Source organism: Rhinatrema bivittatum, chromosome 4, assembly GCF_901001135.1.
Source record: "Rhinatrema bivittatum chromosome 4, aRhiBiv1.1, whole genome shotgun sequence".
Taxonomy (NCBI): domain Eukaryota; kingdom Metazoa; phylum Chordata; class Amphibia; order Gymnophiona; family Rhinatrematidae; genus Rhinatrema; species Rhinatrema bivittatum.
In genome coordinates this window covers 450,106,857-450,122,908 of record NC_042618.1, presented here as the reverse complement: position 1 = coordinate 450,122,908, position 16,052 = coordinate 450,106,857, and the positions used below count along the sequence as shown (strand labels likewise).

At 46.7% G+C, this 16,052-nt stretch overlaps 1 protein-coding gene across 6 annotated transcripts in view; it reads right to left on the bottom strand.

The window, feature by feature from the left end:
* The window catches only part of C4H12orf50 (chromosome 4 C12orf50 homolog), a 95,846-nt gene that overhangs the window by 76,099 nt on the left and 3,695 nt on the right, over positions 1-16,052 (bottom strand). For 3 of the 6 annotated variants that reach the window (XM_029601659.1, XM_029601661.1, XM_029601660.1), the window contains exons 1-3: positions 15,002-15,278; positions 8,044-8,163; positions 4,260-4,383 (exon numbers count right to left, since the gene is read on the bottom strand). In XM_029601659.1, the coding sequence (XP_029457519.1) occupies positions 4,260-4,383; positions 8,044-8,163; positions 15,002-15,055 (298 nt within the window). In that variant the 5' untranslated portion in view covers positions 15,056-15,278. The other 3 variants (XM_029601662.1, XM_029601663.1, XM_029601666.1) reach the window with 2 other exon arrangements.

The following is a 16,052-nucleotide window of genomic DNA, read 5'->3' as shown; positions in this document are numbered from 1 at the left end:
ACAATGGAAAAAGAGAAATATAACCAGGGCTTAATTTGTAGATAAAAAGGAAATGGAACTGTGGAGAGGGTGGGAGGAGGGAAGAGAAAGTAGGAGGGAGCGAGGCTGGGGCCAGGACTTGATGTGACCTGTGTGAGGGGGAGGGACTCAAGTGTGAACTCTTTCCTATACACATATATGTGAACACATCCAGTAGCAGCAGAAGCAGCGAGGCTGTGTTGCGCCCGTCGTTCACAGATGGCTGCAAACTCTCATTCTCACCTTTTTTCCCTGCACCGTCAATCATTGGAAGAGTGGCTACCTCCACCAGCCAACGCCGACCTCCCTGGCGTCCCCGGGACGACATGGGTGCTGCCGACCGCCATCTTACTTCTGGAATCATCTAGGCGCGCGCGCGCGCAGAACCTCCTTTTGTCTACTTCATGGCGGGAACCTCGGGAGCATCCCCTCCCGATGACGTCAACCAGCTGGTATACTTAAGCTGACTGGTCCACTGCTAAGACGAGTTAGCAAAGGAGTTCTCTCGTTGTTAAATCCGCTCCACATTGGGAACTCTGTTCCAGTATCTTCTTGTGGCATTGGGACGCTCTGAGTACCGGCTCCACAGGGGCCCTTCCGCGTCTTGGCTATCCGCTCCTCGGAGGGCCTTTCTGCCTTGGACTTCGCCTAACCCGAACCTCGGGTTCAACTCCTGGAACTTCCTTTTGTGAGTACCTTCTTCAGTTTCCTTCGCTGTCTACATTGCTGGGATTCCACGGTGTACCCCGTTCCTCGGGCCACTACCGTTCATCAACATACCTCTTCTACCTATCCTGAACTACAGGGTATCGTACCACTACTCAAGATTCTCTACCTGGTTCCTGTATCTTCAGACCTCTGCTACTTCATCTACTGAACAGCTTTCCTCTGCTTACACCGTGCTGTGGGCCACTACCGGATTTGCTCTCAGAGGTATCTCCACCAGCCTACAGGAATCTCCTGGTGTACCCCGCGCTGCGGCCACTACCAGACCTTCGAACCTACAGTACTGCCCTGACTATATCCTGCTCAAGAACAGTCTTATTGCATCTCCCGCTCCTTGGGTTATGCATTATCTTTTCTCCCTAATAAAAACTCTTTACAGTTGTGTCTTACATCGCTGAGACCACACCCACCGACGCTCATCTCCGCCCAGGGTTCACTATTTCCAACAAAGTCATAACAGGCTGACAGGCATTCACTTCTGTCTCTTCATTCTTGCCCATTCTCTTTCATTCCTGCCTTTCAACTGTGCCAGGAAAATGAACAAAAATAAAGGCTCTCAATCTACTTTCTCTGGAGTTTGGGGTGCAGAAATGATCCTGCCACCACCAGCTTTGCTCATTTCTGCATGGATCTGGAACTGATCTACACCACCTAATCTTCTCGGTTTCCACTGAGGAGCCAGAACTGATTTATACCGCCAGCTCTACTCTGTCTCCTTGCATCTCGGAAAAAAGTTGGCAGAATGCCATTCTGAGATGTTGCACCAGAAATTAAGCCTTAGCTAACAGACACAAAAAGGAGTTGAAGTAACACAAGTTTGAAACTTGTGAGCTGCAATGCTTATCAAGGCCAACGTTGAAGCCTTGACAACTGGCACTATTGCCCATAAGTTTTAAACTTGTGCTAATTCAACCCCTTTGTGTATCTATTTTTTTGGTCTGCAGCATTCAGTATCGCCCCTTCTCCTCCTGTTCCCTGTAGAAGAGGATAGGAGAGGGAACAGGAAGTAAAGGGCTGGGTTAGGGGTGGCTCTTCTCTGCTCTGTCTTCTCCAGGTTCATCCTCTCATCTCTTCTTCCCTAAATACTGCCTGGAGGGGCTAAAGCAGAACACCCCCACTGCGCTACCTCTTAAGTCTGAAAAGAAGTGGCAGAGCTGGGTTCCAGGTCCTTCCCCACAAATTAAGCACTGAAGATGACCAGTCCTCAGAAAATATAAAATAAAATTAAGAAATATAAAAGATCAATCATAACAGTAAAACCACACTAATAAAAAAAATATTTCAAACCCTCTGATGAATGGAATATTCAATAACTAAATGTGCTGATTCTCTTGTTGAGATGCATACTAAGTTTTTCACAGCTGCCAGTTAAATAGCTTCAAAAGAAACCTCAAAAATTTTTAAAAATTTCCCAAACATCAATAAAATATTTCAAAACAGCATACACATCAAATTCACTCAATAGTCAAAGCTAATAAGGATTAATAAAAGAATTCTCTGTTCTCCATACCTTGGAGCTTTGGATTTCCAGTTACTCAGAGATTATCATGGTTTATTGGAGGCTGGAAGGAGGTGGACATACAAACTTTCTCCTTTCTTTCTTACATACACACAAGTTTATTCTCTCACACACATGCTCTCTCATATGGACACACATATGCTACCTCCCTCCCTCTCTCTTTCACACACATGTTCACGTTTTCTCACATACACTCTCATACATAGTCCTCTTTTCTCACACACACATATGCTTCCTCTCTCTCACATATATACTCCCTTCTTTCTCATACATGTTCTTTCTTTCTCACATACATACTCCCCTCTCTCTAATCTCTTTCACACATACACATTCCCTCTCTCATACATGCTCTCAGTTATATACGTACTGTATACGCCCTCCCTCTCTCAGAAGCTCTCATTGACACATTCATACTCCCTCTGTTACACATGTTCTCACTTGACACACACACATACACACACTCCCTTTCACACATGCTCTCACTGACACACACACTTCCTCTCTCAGGCATGCTTTCACAAATACACATACACACTCTCTTTCTCACATGCTCTTACTGACATACACACACACACACACACACTTCCTCTTTCTCACACACATGCTGTGACACACACTTTCTCACTTATGCCCTCACTGACACACATACACTCTCTCTCTCACACATGCTGACTCCATCCTGCTGGAGGAATGGAGTCACTGGCAGCCTCTCGGATCTCTCTCTCTCAATGTTCTTTTTTCAGCCACTGGTGGGATGGGGTCCACTAGTGGCTGCAAAGGCCTCTCTCTCGCTTTTTTCTTCAGTTGCAGGTGGGATGGGGTCCACTGGTGGCCATCCAGGTCTCTGGCTCTCAATCTTCTTTCAGCCGCCAGTGTAATGGGGCACACTGGCAGCCACCTGGGCTTCTCTCTCTTCTTTCTTCAGCCACCAGTGGGATGTAGTCCACCAGTGGCCATCCGGACCTCTCTCTTTCTGTTTCCTTTCATGGCACATGGAGGCCTTACCAGGTTTCGTCTTCTCTGCTGCCACCACCACCCGCCCTGGGTGTGCTGCCCTTTGCAACTGCATGGTATGCAAATCAGGTAGCACCAGGCCTGGGTATAGACACAGCATGGAATACAGGGTTCCCCCACAAGTGGGTAAATTATTTCTATCCAGAAGAGAGGATCCTTCCAAGTCCCATGCTAATCTACAATATGCTGAGTTCTCCATGGCAAGCCACATGATCCTTCACTGTTATTACTTCTATAGGACAAAATTATACTGTATATAGTGACATAAAATATTCGATTAAATCAGGGAGTGCAATAAGTCCCCTGTTAGAATGCTGGCATCCTTTTCCCCATTTTAACTTTTTGTTCCCTAACATGAATAATGCAAATTTACTTCCCTTCATGATAAATCAAATGTAAGGAAGAAGAAAAAAAATAAGTGTTTTATTATCACAGCATTTTATGTAGCAAAGGAACAGAAGTCGAACAAAATCAATTTGATTATTGATTCCTTAAATGGAAACATCCACTGGATGAAGACTTTTGAGGACCCCCTGACAGAAGCTTTCATGAAAAAATATGCACATGGCTAAAGGAAAGTGTTCTAGCAGCATTGTGGATTCACAGACTTGCCTCTGGCAACATGCTGTAGAAATAATAATCAAGATGTGTTACAATATTTTGTGTATAGGATTATTTGTTCATGCTAGATGAAGTCAAATTGTACTTGCATCTAGAATAAATCAGCTTTGTGATTTCATAATAAGCTCTGTAAAATCACTGCTGATGGAATTTCCATGGCAACCCAAATACTGTTAAAATGTTTCTTTTTCCATTCTTGGCCTTGAAGACTATTCATGAAGTTTTAAAATGATAAAGCAGTAGTGCTTGGAGTCTTTATAGTTTTACATCTCCACTGATTCAGCTACCTCATAAGTAATTCAATGACAACCAATTTATTTTTTTTAAACATGGCATATGACAGAGGAAGGCTTATACTTACTGCCACTGGGTGGCAAAAAAAGTCCATTTATGCAACGGGGTTTGCTGTGATGGAAGCAACAACTGATCTTTGTACAGCCGGAAGGCTGATTTTCCCAAAAACATGGGACTAAGCCACATGGCCTCTACAGGGAAGAAAAATACAAAAGGACTGCTTTCAGAATCAGTGAGAAAGAGAAAGTCATTAAAAGCAGCAACAATACCTTTAGAAGGCTACAACATTGTTTTCTATACTTTGGTTTTCGAGGCTCTCCAGTCAACAAACACGGTTTTAAGTGCCCACTATGACAACCCCCTAGATGCCTGAATGTCATGTCAGTAATCTTTAAACTGTTCCTAATGTTTTTCAGGAGGTAGACTAAATACCCTCTTTTTTAAACAAACTGATTTTTCTTAAGTACCCAAACAACAACTTGAGCATTTTTTTACCCTGAGGGAACGTGTGTTAACAGGCATTCCCCACCCCAGGTAGGTAGACGAGTGTTTCCCAACCTTTTCATGCCCAAGGCTCGCCTACATTAACATAAATGTGTGGCACAACAGGTCTCGACGGAGCAGGCAGTATAGACACGGAGAGGACCCATATAGCAGAAGGAAAAGCTAGGGAAGCACTGAAAGCCCTACCAGTCTAAATTTTAAAACAAAGGGAGAGATGGGGGAGCAGTCACACATGAACCCATCATAATGGACCAGCTCCTTCTGTATACAAGGGCAGAAGAAGGGAAATGTCGATGTGGTGCAGGAATCCAGTTTGGTTAGTTAACTTGACAAATGCATGTGGCTGCCAGATCTCCTTCACTGCTGCTGCTTCCAATACTCAGGTGAATTTTCAAAAGAGTTATGCGTGAAAATGTAACATGCTATTGTAGCAATTTTCAAAAGCCATTTATGCGCATAAAGGGGTAGATTTTCAAAAAGCGCGCCTTCGCGTACTTTTGTTGGCGCATCAGGCGCCAACAAAAGTACGCTGGATTTTAGTAGATACGCGCGTAGCCGCGCGTATCTGCTAAAGTCCTGGATCGGCGCGCGCAAGGCTACCGATTTCGTGTAGCCGGCGCGCGCCGAGCCGCGCAGCCTACCTCCATTCCCTCCGAGGCCGCTCCGAAATCGAAGCGGCCTCGGAGGGAATTCGCTATCGCCCTCCCCTCACCTTCCCCTCCCTTCCTCTACCTAACCCACCCCCCCGGCCCTGTCTAAACCCCCCCACCTTTGTTGGGGGATTTACGCCTCCCGGAGGGAGAAGTAAATCCCCGCGCTCCAGCGGGCCGCTGGCGTGCCTAGACGCAACCCGGGGGTGGTTCCGGAGGGCGCGGCCACGCCCCCGGACCGCCCCTGGCCGAAACCACGCCCCCGGGCCCGCCCCCAAAACGCTGCACCGATCGGCCCCGCCCCCGACACGCCCCCGACACACACCCCTCGGAAAACCCCGGGACTTACGCGAGTCCCGGGGCTCTGCGCGCGCCGGCAGGCCTATGTAAAATAGGTGCACCGGCGCGCAAGGCCCTGCTCGCGTAAATCCGGGCGGATTTATGCGAGCAGGGCTCTTAAAATCCGCCCCAAAGTGCTTAATGGGTAAGTCCTATTGACAATTCAATGGCATATACTGTAGCAATTTTCAAAAGCCCACTTATATGAGTAAAGTGCATTTATTTGAGTAAAACCCAGTTTTACACGAACACATGCTTTTGAAAATCAGGCCCAAAGTGAGTCACATCCAGGGCTCAATGCATGCCCTCCCTGTCTCACTCAGAGTGGAGATAAAACAGAGGCTGGAAGGACTCAAAGGCAGGGAAGATGAGAAGATGCTGTGTACAATGTGTGTGCTGCATAAAGCGGGTCCCGACTATCCATGCCTTGCATGCTGCTCATTAATTACCACAATCTGGGATTCAAACTTAGCTAGGAAGAAGCATGCATGATTACGCATGTTTCTCAGAAAGGAGATCCTACAAGCTGAAGAACCACCATGTCTCTTGTTGCTATGAAATGCTGAAAACAGAGCCCATATGCTGGCCTGGATCTGAGCATCAGGCAGTGGTTACGTTTTCATGTCACACCTGATCAGATCTGAATTCGCACTAGTTTGGAAACACTGAGGTTGACTATCCCCTCAGCAGACAACTCCCTTCTTCACTCTACAGACAATTCTATTCCTCCCCAACCACTTCCCACCCAGAGATCCCCATACACCCTCCCAACAAACAGACTCCCCCCCCTGTCAGTAACCCCACACCCATCCAACTTCCAAAACTGTCCCTCTAACCCACTCTCTATTCAAGGGCAATATTTGAGTTATTTTGGCAGGAGCAATTGGGTATCACACCTGTTCAAATGACCCAAAGGCTGCCCTCAGATGAGGAGGGGCATCTGGAAGAATTCCTATGAGGTTAGGTCAATTTTGGAAGTAGAACAGGAAGCAGGGTTTGTTCATTGGGTGGAGGTGGGGAGGGGAGGGGAGGGAGTGCTATCAGGAGGTTTTGCTTGAGTGGGAGTAGAATGATAAGAGCATCTATGGCCAAGAGTATCAGCAGGCACATTAGCCTACTGATGTTCTCATAGAAAATTAACTACACCTCTTCAACGTGTTCCTGCATTCACCACCATCAGCTATGGGGAAAACCAAACTCACATCACTAAAAGATTTTGTTTGTAATCTCTTGCAAGAAATGTAATCCTGGCCAGTTTCATGCCTTGTGGTAGAATGTTATCTCCCTTCCCAACTTCCATATTCTACAGGTTTTCCATTTCAGACAAAAGGCCAAGAAAGGACTATCTTCAACTCATTACTTACAGGCTGATGCTATACCGTGCACTAGGTGCAGCGCACATTTAATCCGCGATTGGACATGTGTTTTGGATGTGCATCCATATCCCCCAAAGCAAAATGAGGGCTAGTGCATCCAAAACGCCTGTCCTATCACACGTGTAGATAATAGTGCTCATCACAAGCAAATGCACGTTGATGAGGCTATTATTGATTCCCCCTCCAAGCAAAAAAAAAAAAAGTGCACCAGAGGTGCACATTTCTACTCTCAAAAATTAACACCGGCTCTGGAGCTGACATTAAGTCTTGAGGAGACCAAAACATGTTCAGAAAAGCAGAAAATACTGCTTTTCCTGTGCTTCCTATGACTTAATATTGTGGCGAACACATTGAAGAGATGTGGTTAATATCGTGGTGATATTAAGTCGGAGGAACTAAAAAATTAGAAATGCCACCCCTCAAAAAAAAAAAAAGTGTGGCTGTGCACAGATTAGGAAAACGGACGTTTTAAAATTGAGTGTCCGTTTTCCTAAGTGGCTGACAGCAACCTCTCCTGGGCGCCTGCTGCCCTGGAGGTGCTGGGGGCACGCAGTTTCCCTAGCACCTCCTTTTTACCGCGGCAGACCTTTCATATTTAGCATTGGGCGCCCCCTGGAAGGTGAATTGGCACGCGTTAAGGGAGTGGGCACGCAATTATCAGCACCCCCGCCAATATTTCATCGGCCTGTTAGATTTTACATCTGGATGGTAGTCAAAATGAGGAAATTATTCCTATTAAAAAGACAGCCACTACCTTTCTGTTTTCTACCACAAGCTGGGAATAGGTATGCTTTGGCTTCATTTCATGCACAATTCATGCCATAGCCAATCTATTTCCAGATCTGTGCAAGAAGCTGCCATGCAGAACAGCAGAACGTTCTTCCTTCCCAGCTGGTACAAGTCAACAACAATTACCATGAGAAAGATGGTGCTATGGCATGAAAAGTGTACTTTAGAACTTATGCTGGCGATTCATTTCTACCTGCATTTCCATGTGCCTAAATTTACAAAGAGGGCGTAAACATGTTCCCTCTCTCCACAATGAACACACAGTTTCACTGCCAAGGGCCGCTTCACAATGACGGAATCGACAATGGGATCCCTAAAAAAAAATTACAAAATAAATAAACAATATATACAGTATGCTGACCAGTCCTATTCATCAATATGTGCAGTACATGTAACATTTATATACAGCATAGGAAACTTGGCATTCCCAGAATACTTCAGTACTAATGCCATTACTACAGATTTCAACAAATATTCTGTTTATTATCCTCAAAATACAAGTCTGTGCAATAAGAGTTGTATTTGCAAGGTATTCACCAAAGCCTAATATTTAACTAATAAAACTGAGTGTGCAGCTAAAAGTAAACAAAATGGGGAGAACTAAACATGTGAATTCAGGATGTTTACAAGGATATAACTCATAGGCTGCAGCAATACTTCAGGGGAAAGAAAATTGATTTCTGGAGGAAAAAAATGCAAAGTACTGTGAATAAAGGAAAATTGGTCCTTACCTGCTAATTTTCATTCCTGTAGTACCACAGATCAGTCCAGACTCCTGGGTTTTGCCTCCCTTCCAGCAGATGGAGATAGAGAAAGTTTTGCAGCACTGCCTCTTAACCCGGTGTGCCACCTGCATCTCTTCAGTAATAATCTGTACCCAAGCAGAAAACTCAAATAAGCATTGAACCATAAAGTCTGCTATAAACTCCCACATAACGAGCAGAGGAAAAGAAAGGAACTATTAAAATATGAGGAATAATACCAAGTAGAAAAACCTGTGACATTCTTCAAATTTTCACAAAGAATCAAACAGACAGATCGAGCGGACTCTCTCCATACTTCTCCACTCCCTGGGTGGGCGTCTGGACTGATCTGTGGTATTACAGGAATGAAAATTAGCAGGTAAAAACCAATTTTCCTTTCCCTGTATGTACCCAGATCAGTCCAGATTCCTGGGATGTACCAAAGCTTCCCTAACCGGGGTGGAACTACGAGAGTCCCACTCAAAGGATGCTCTTCCCAAAATTGCTGACTTCCAAGGCCTGGATGTCCAACTGGTAGTGTCTGGCAAAGGTATGCAATGATTTCTAAGTGGCGGCCCTGCAGATCTTTTGTGGCGACACCAGCTGATATTCCGCCCTGGAGGCTGCCTGAGAATGGGTCGAATGAGCCTTTAACCCCTCCGGGACCGGATGACCACAGGATATGCAAGCGGAACCAATCACTTCCTTCAACCACCTTGCTATAGTGGCCTTAGAGGCTTTCTGGCCTTTCTTGGCACCACTCCAGAGCACGAAAAGATGATCTGATAATCTAAAGCTGTTAGTTACCTCCAGAAACAACAGGAGAGCTCACCAAACATCCAGATGTCTCAGCTCTTTGGCGAGAGGTGAACCGGCCTCTAAATTCAGAAAAGCTGGAAGCTCCACTGTCTGGCTCAAATGAAACATCGTCACCACCTTCGGTAAAAAGGAAGGAACCATCCGTAAAGAAATCCCCCAAGTCCGTTATCTGAAGAAAAGGATCTCTGCAGGTTAGGGCTTGTAGTTCCGAGACCCATCTAGCGGAACAAATTGCCACCAAGAAGACCACCTTCAGAGTGAGATTTTTAAGAGAAGCTCTCTTGAGAAGTTAGAAAGTCGTGATGCACATGCTTTTGAGGTGAAGATTGAGGTTCCAGGGGGGACGAACCTGATGAATCGGGGCCTCAGGTGTTTCACTCCCCAAAGGAAACGCACAACATCCGGATGTGTGGCCAGACTGGCCCCATGAATCTTGCCTTATAAATAGCCCAGAGCAGAGACTTGGACCCGCATGGAACTGTAGGACAGGCCCTTCATCAGATCCTTCTATAGGAAGGCCAGGATCTGTGCCACCGACGCTATGTGAGGGTCCATTCCTTGCTCTGCACACTAAGACTTGACGACCCTCCAGACCCTAACATAGGCTAAGGAAGTAGAAAGCTTTCAAGCTCTCAACGGTGTGGAAATCACATCTTCCGGGTATCCTTTCTTACTCAATGTTCTCCTCTCAAAAGCCAAGCTGCCAGACAAAAGCATTCTGCTTGATCTAAAAATATAGGACCTTGCCAGAGAAGGTTTCGTAGATGGCCCAGTCTCAGGGGGCTGTCCATTGCTAGGTTGACCAGATCCGCGAACCAAGGACGTCACTCCAGAGTGACGAGAATCACTGTTCCTGGGTGAAGCTCTATTCTTCTTAGAACTTTTCCCATTAGAGGCAATGGAGGGAACGTGTACACCAGACCCTCGGGAGGCCAAGGCAGAACTAGGGCATCGACTCCTTCCACCCTGTATTCCCTTCTAAGACTGAAGAAGCGTGGGGCCTTGGCATTCTTCCGTGTTGCCATCAGGTCCATGTGAGGAGTTCCCCACTTGCGCGAGATGAACGCCATTGCCTCCTCGGATAGCTCCCACTCTCCTGGATCCAGTTGCTGGTGGCTGAGGAAATCCACCTGAATGTTTTTGGAGCCTGCAATGTGCGATGCCGCCAACATGGCCAAGTGTTGCTCCGCCCAGTTCATCAGCAGTTCCACTTCCAGAGCCGCTGCTTTGCTCCTGGTACCTCCCTGGCGATTGATGTAGGCCACCGTTGTCGCATTGTCTGAGAGGACTCGGACTGTGCAGTTCTGCAAAAGAGAGAAAAACTCCAGAAGCGCTAACCGCACTGACCTCGTTTCCAGACGATTGATGGACCAGGAGGCTTTTTCCTCTGACCACTGTCTTGCAATGATCGTGAATGACACACTGCCCCCCAACCAGAAAGGCTGGTGTCCATAGTCACCACTATCCACTGTGGTAGCTCGAGATCCATGTCATGTTCCAAATGGGTCCGGCACAGCCACCATGAGAGACAGGATCTGGCAGATTCCATAAGCGGTAGGGGAAGATGGAACTGCTCCAACCTGGGATCCCACCTGGAAAGTAGAGCTTTCTGAAGCGGTCGCATATGAGCAAACACCCATGGGACTAATTCTAAGTTTGAGGCCATGGAGCCGAGAACCTGTAATTAGTCCCATACCATGGGGATTCGCATGTTCAGAAGCCTCTGAACTTGTGACAGCAGCTTGGTAGTTTGCTCCTCCAAGAGAAAAACCTTTCCAGCACAGATATCGAACCTCGCGCCCAAGAACTCCAGGACCTGCAAGGGCAAGAGATGGCTCTTGGCAAGATTGACCACCCAGCCCAAGGATCTCAAGCGACTCACTACCAAGCCTGCGTCTTGACGACAAAGGTCCTATGACTTCGCCCGGATGAGCCAGTCATTCAGGTAAGGGTGAACCAGTATCCCCTGTCTTCAGAGCACTGCTGCTACCACCACCATGACTTTGGTGAAGGTCCTCGGAGCTGTGGCTAGGCCGAAGGGTGGAGTGTGAAACTGGAAATGCTCTCCAAGGATCTTGAGCCTGAGATATCTATGGTGATCCTCACATATTCTGATGTGCAGATACGCTTCCGTTAGGTCAAGGGATGTCAGGAATTCTCCGCTGTGCACTGCTGCTATGTCTGACATCAGCGTTTCCATCCGGAATTGGGGAACCTTGTGTGCCATGTCCACCTTCTGTATGTTCAGGATGGGCCAAAATGTCCCCTCTTTCTTTGGGATGATGAAATAAATGGAACAACGTCCCATCCCCCTCTCCTCTAGAGGGATGGGGACAATGGCCCCCAACATCCTTAGCTTCCGGATGGTCTGGTGAACAATGACATTCTTTGTCATGGACGTGCAGGGGGAGGCCATGAATAGGTTTCTTAAAGGATGAGCAAATTCTAAAGCATAGCCGTGCTCTATCATGCTGAGAACCCACTGATCCAAAGTGATTTTGATCCACTCCTCTTAAAAGCAGGTCAGCCGACTGCCGATAATTTTCGTCGAGGAGTGGGCCAGCCATTCCTCATTGTGAGGATTTTAGCCCACTTGGCCCTTGGCCTGATCTGTCCCGACTGGTCCCGCGGTTACAAAAGGACTGGGACCAGGGCTGAGACCTCCCCGAAGTCTGCCTCTGGCCTGCACTTGGAGCTCTGCTCTGACAGAAGTGTCTTTGGTTCCGAAATCGAGAACAGACCGGTTGAAACCCCTTGGATCTTTTAGACCTGTCTTCTGGCAACTTATGCACCTTGTTATCCCCCAAATGCTTGATCAGCTGCTCCAGGTCTTCTCCAAAGAGAAAATTGCCCTTGAAGGGAGGGCTCCCAGCTGCGCCTTTGAAGAGTCATCCGCCATCCAGTTGCGTAACCATAAGAGTCTCCTGGCCAAAAATGCCAGCACCATGGTCCTGGAAGAGGTGCGGATAAGGTCATACAAGGCATCCATCCTGTAAGCGACCGCTACTTCCAAGCGCTCTGCTTGCTCAGACTCCCTGGGTGACAGATCCTTGGTACTCTGCAACTGCTGTACCCATCTCAAGCTAGCACGGAGCATGAAGCTACTGCGGAAACCTAAAAAATCTGCTTGAGAAGAAACTCTAGCTTTCTGTCTTGCAAGTCCTTCAAGGCTGCCGCACTGGCGACTGTCCTCTTCGTAACCATGGACAAGGAGGCATCCACTTTCAGCACTCTGAGCAGCTCTAACGTATCTTCGGACAAAGGATATAACCTATCCATAGCCCTACTGATCTTTAAGCTTGTCTCTGGAGTGTCCCACTCTCGGATTACCAGCTGCTTCATCATCTGGTGAAACGGGAACATAGTGGTCGGACTTCTCAAACCAGTCATAACCGGATCCACCGAGTCCTGAACTGGGTCCTCCCATGGGATCTCGATTCCCAGCTCCGCTAGGACATGCGGTATGAGGGGGCCAAGTTTCTCCCTCTGAAACAAATAAACTACCCTGGGATCATTGCCCTCCATAGAAGGCAGCGCCCCAGGATCTTGCCCTTCAGGGTCCTGTCCTGCCTTGGGCGAAAAGTAAACCAGGGAATCATGAGGGGGAGACCCCAGATCTCGGTCCACTGCAGAAAGGGGCCCCGAGGAGTCACGGCCTTCCGGGGTCTGGACCGTACAGACTCTATTGGTCCCTGATGGCTCAGAGTTTTTGTGGGGGGGGGGGCCCAGATAGGCCTTTTCCAGACGGGCCAACTCACTTAGCCCCCCCCGGGCTAAAAGGCCTAGTGCATCAACAAAATAAACTCCAGGGAGAAGGAAGGGAACTGTGGCTCATCCCCCTCCAAGGGATCCACATCTTCTTCTCCATCCCCCCCCCACAGGGCTCCTCGGGGCTCACAGCTGCCAGCGACAGCTCCCCTCTCCCAACTGCTCTCTCCTCCATGCGCGCGAAGGAACTTAAAATGACCACCGTTCCTATGCTCACCGGGAATGGATTGGCCTCGCCGGCAGAAGCAGAGCACGATGGCCATGATTCGCGTGGCTGTGCGAGTGCCGGCACAGTTCCCCGAGATGAGCCTCCCCACCAGGGAGGCAGCGAGAGAATGTGCCTGCCCGCGAGAGCCGAGACAAGATCTCCCTGCAAGAGGGTCAGAGGCTCAAACACGGCAAGATTCTGAGATATGGAACGTGTGGGCTGCACCTAAGAAGGATCCCTGGCTAAAAATACCTTTCAGTGTCTTCCCCTGCTGCCCTGGAGCAAGGAGAGCAAGGTGAGCCTGGAGCTGAAGTCTGAAGGCTCCCCGATCTGTCCTCTTGTCTTTTTTTTTTTTTAATAACTTTAAAATAACACTAAAAGAGACAGAAAATACTTCCCTGCAGGCAGAATGGCAGAGGCTCTCCGGGACACTTTGTGGGGAGGGGAGGGAGCCAGTCCCCTGGCTATCACCCCCGGTGTACCAGCCAGAGCAAATTTGGGGTCCCCAACCCCAGCTCGTTGAAGCCTTCAACCAGAAGGGATGGTCCCCCCAGGACCTGACAACCTCCTGGGAGACACTATGCTCTCGCCTGTAAGAAGAAAACTTCTAGGGTTTTTTTTGGCTAGGTACAGAACTGCAGGTTTTGCACCACCTCCATCTGCTGGAAACAGAGAAATACTGAAGAGATGCAGGTGGCACACCAGGTTGAGGCGGTGCCTGCAAAACTTTCTCTGTCTCCATCTGCTGGAAGGGAGGCAAAACCCAGGAGTTTGGACTGATCTAGGTACGTACTGGGAACTAGGATGTCATTGAGGGATTCTGGTAATATCACCAAGACTAAAATCCATGAATGCTTCACCAAAGCCAAGTTGAAGAACTTTTATGGAAGAGATAAGATTCCTACACCAGGATTGATTCCCTGATGTTCAGTACAGTTGAGGATGGGAGCCCAGCAACGAGAGCACTCACAGCCCAAGAGAGACTCTGACAATATTTTAGTTTTATTGATCTCATGATCAAAATGCACGTTTGGACCAAGAGCTAGTGACAGCTATGGCCTAGGTATTTTGATCAGAAATCTCCTACCATAGCAACTCTGTTGCTTCTGGGATGAAGAAAATCATGAACTAAAAAGTATGAAATACCTGACAACTATAAATTCAGTCAAGGCTGCCTGAGTTTATGCCTCCCGCTTACCCCCCTCCCCTCCCCCCATTTCCATCAACATGATGGCGAGGCAGACTTGGGCAGATTCTGAGGCTGGAAGACCAGGAATGAGAGAGAGTTGATGATATAAGGCAGCAAAAATGTCACATTGCTCAAAGTTGCCTAATTTCTATCTAAAAAAAAGAATGCTATTTATGTAAGAGATGGTGCTATTAGGTAGGAGGCGAAGCTCAGCAAATGGTTAAGCTGGAGAATGCACAACACTATTTTCACCTTCCTTTCTGAGGTAAGCATCACTCTTGCATGGTGTGTAGATTTTTAATGGAACTGATTAGGCTAAGAAAATAAGTTTCTCATGGAAATCCCTTCTAAATGCAAACACATCCTCCTGCTGGTGATACAGGGTACACATAAAGGTTGTAAACAAGTGTAAATAATACAATACCTTTAAGCAAGTGGAATAAAAATAGAAATAGCAGTCATTCCCAACTTCTGCCATTTTCACCTTGTTCTCTCTAATCCAGAGTCCTTATACCAGATTGGTATAAAAGTAAATTTAAGAATTATGACAATGCTAGGAAACTAACCAACTCTAATATGGAAATGGTAGACGTCAGGCTACTAATTGTTGTTTCCTTTCCTTACTAGCTGTCTAGTAGTTTGTATATCCAAAAAAATGAATACTAGAATTATTGTTACTAGAGTATTAGCTTTTGTAAATCAGAAGATACCTCTTCAGGCTTGGACAGATGCTGAAAGTGGTTGCTAGTAATCACTCAAGCACAAACCAGAGTTTTGCCAATTGTTACCTTGCCTATTATGACATCACCATGAGTGACATCACACATCTTTATAGACTAGTGGTTTAAAGCATGTGCATATATTTATATGGAGTATTTTTTATGTTAGTACATGTTGCTTAATGTATCAAATATAAAGATTGTAGACATGAAGGGTCCAGGTAGAGGAAAGTGTGCTAATGTTCTTAATTATATGCACCACCCCTATTGTTACCATAATATTTATAACATGATATATGACCAGACCATCCAGAAGCTAAGGATGTTGGGGGCCATTGTCCCCATCCCTCTAGAGGAGAGGGGGATGGGACGTTGTTCCATTTATTTCATCATCCCAAAGAAAGAGGGGACATTTTGGCCCATCCTGACATGATATTTATAACATGATAATAACATGAAATGGAATAAGCACCTTATTCCATTTCATAATCTACATCATAATTGTTTTCCTTTGATCTTTATTTCCATATCATCTTCAGAATTAACTGAAGACCCTCTAAAGGTCTGATTTAGAAAAGACTGTCCTATCTTGTTTCTTTGGAAACTCTTTCTAAATTATACACGAATATGGCAAAAAGGTAGTTTAGTACTATATACAGTAATAACATTAGCCCTGTGGCATTGCAACATTTTCTGTCTATTGCCATACCATGTAATATACTCTGTAGTTGATGTTATGGTGCTGGAAAAGAGTGC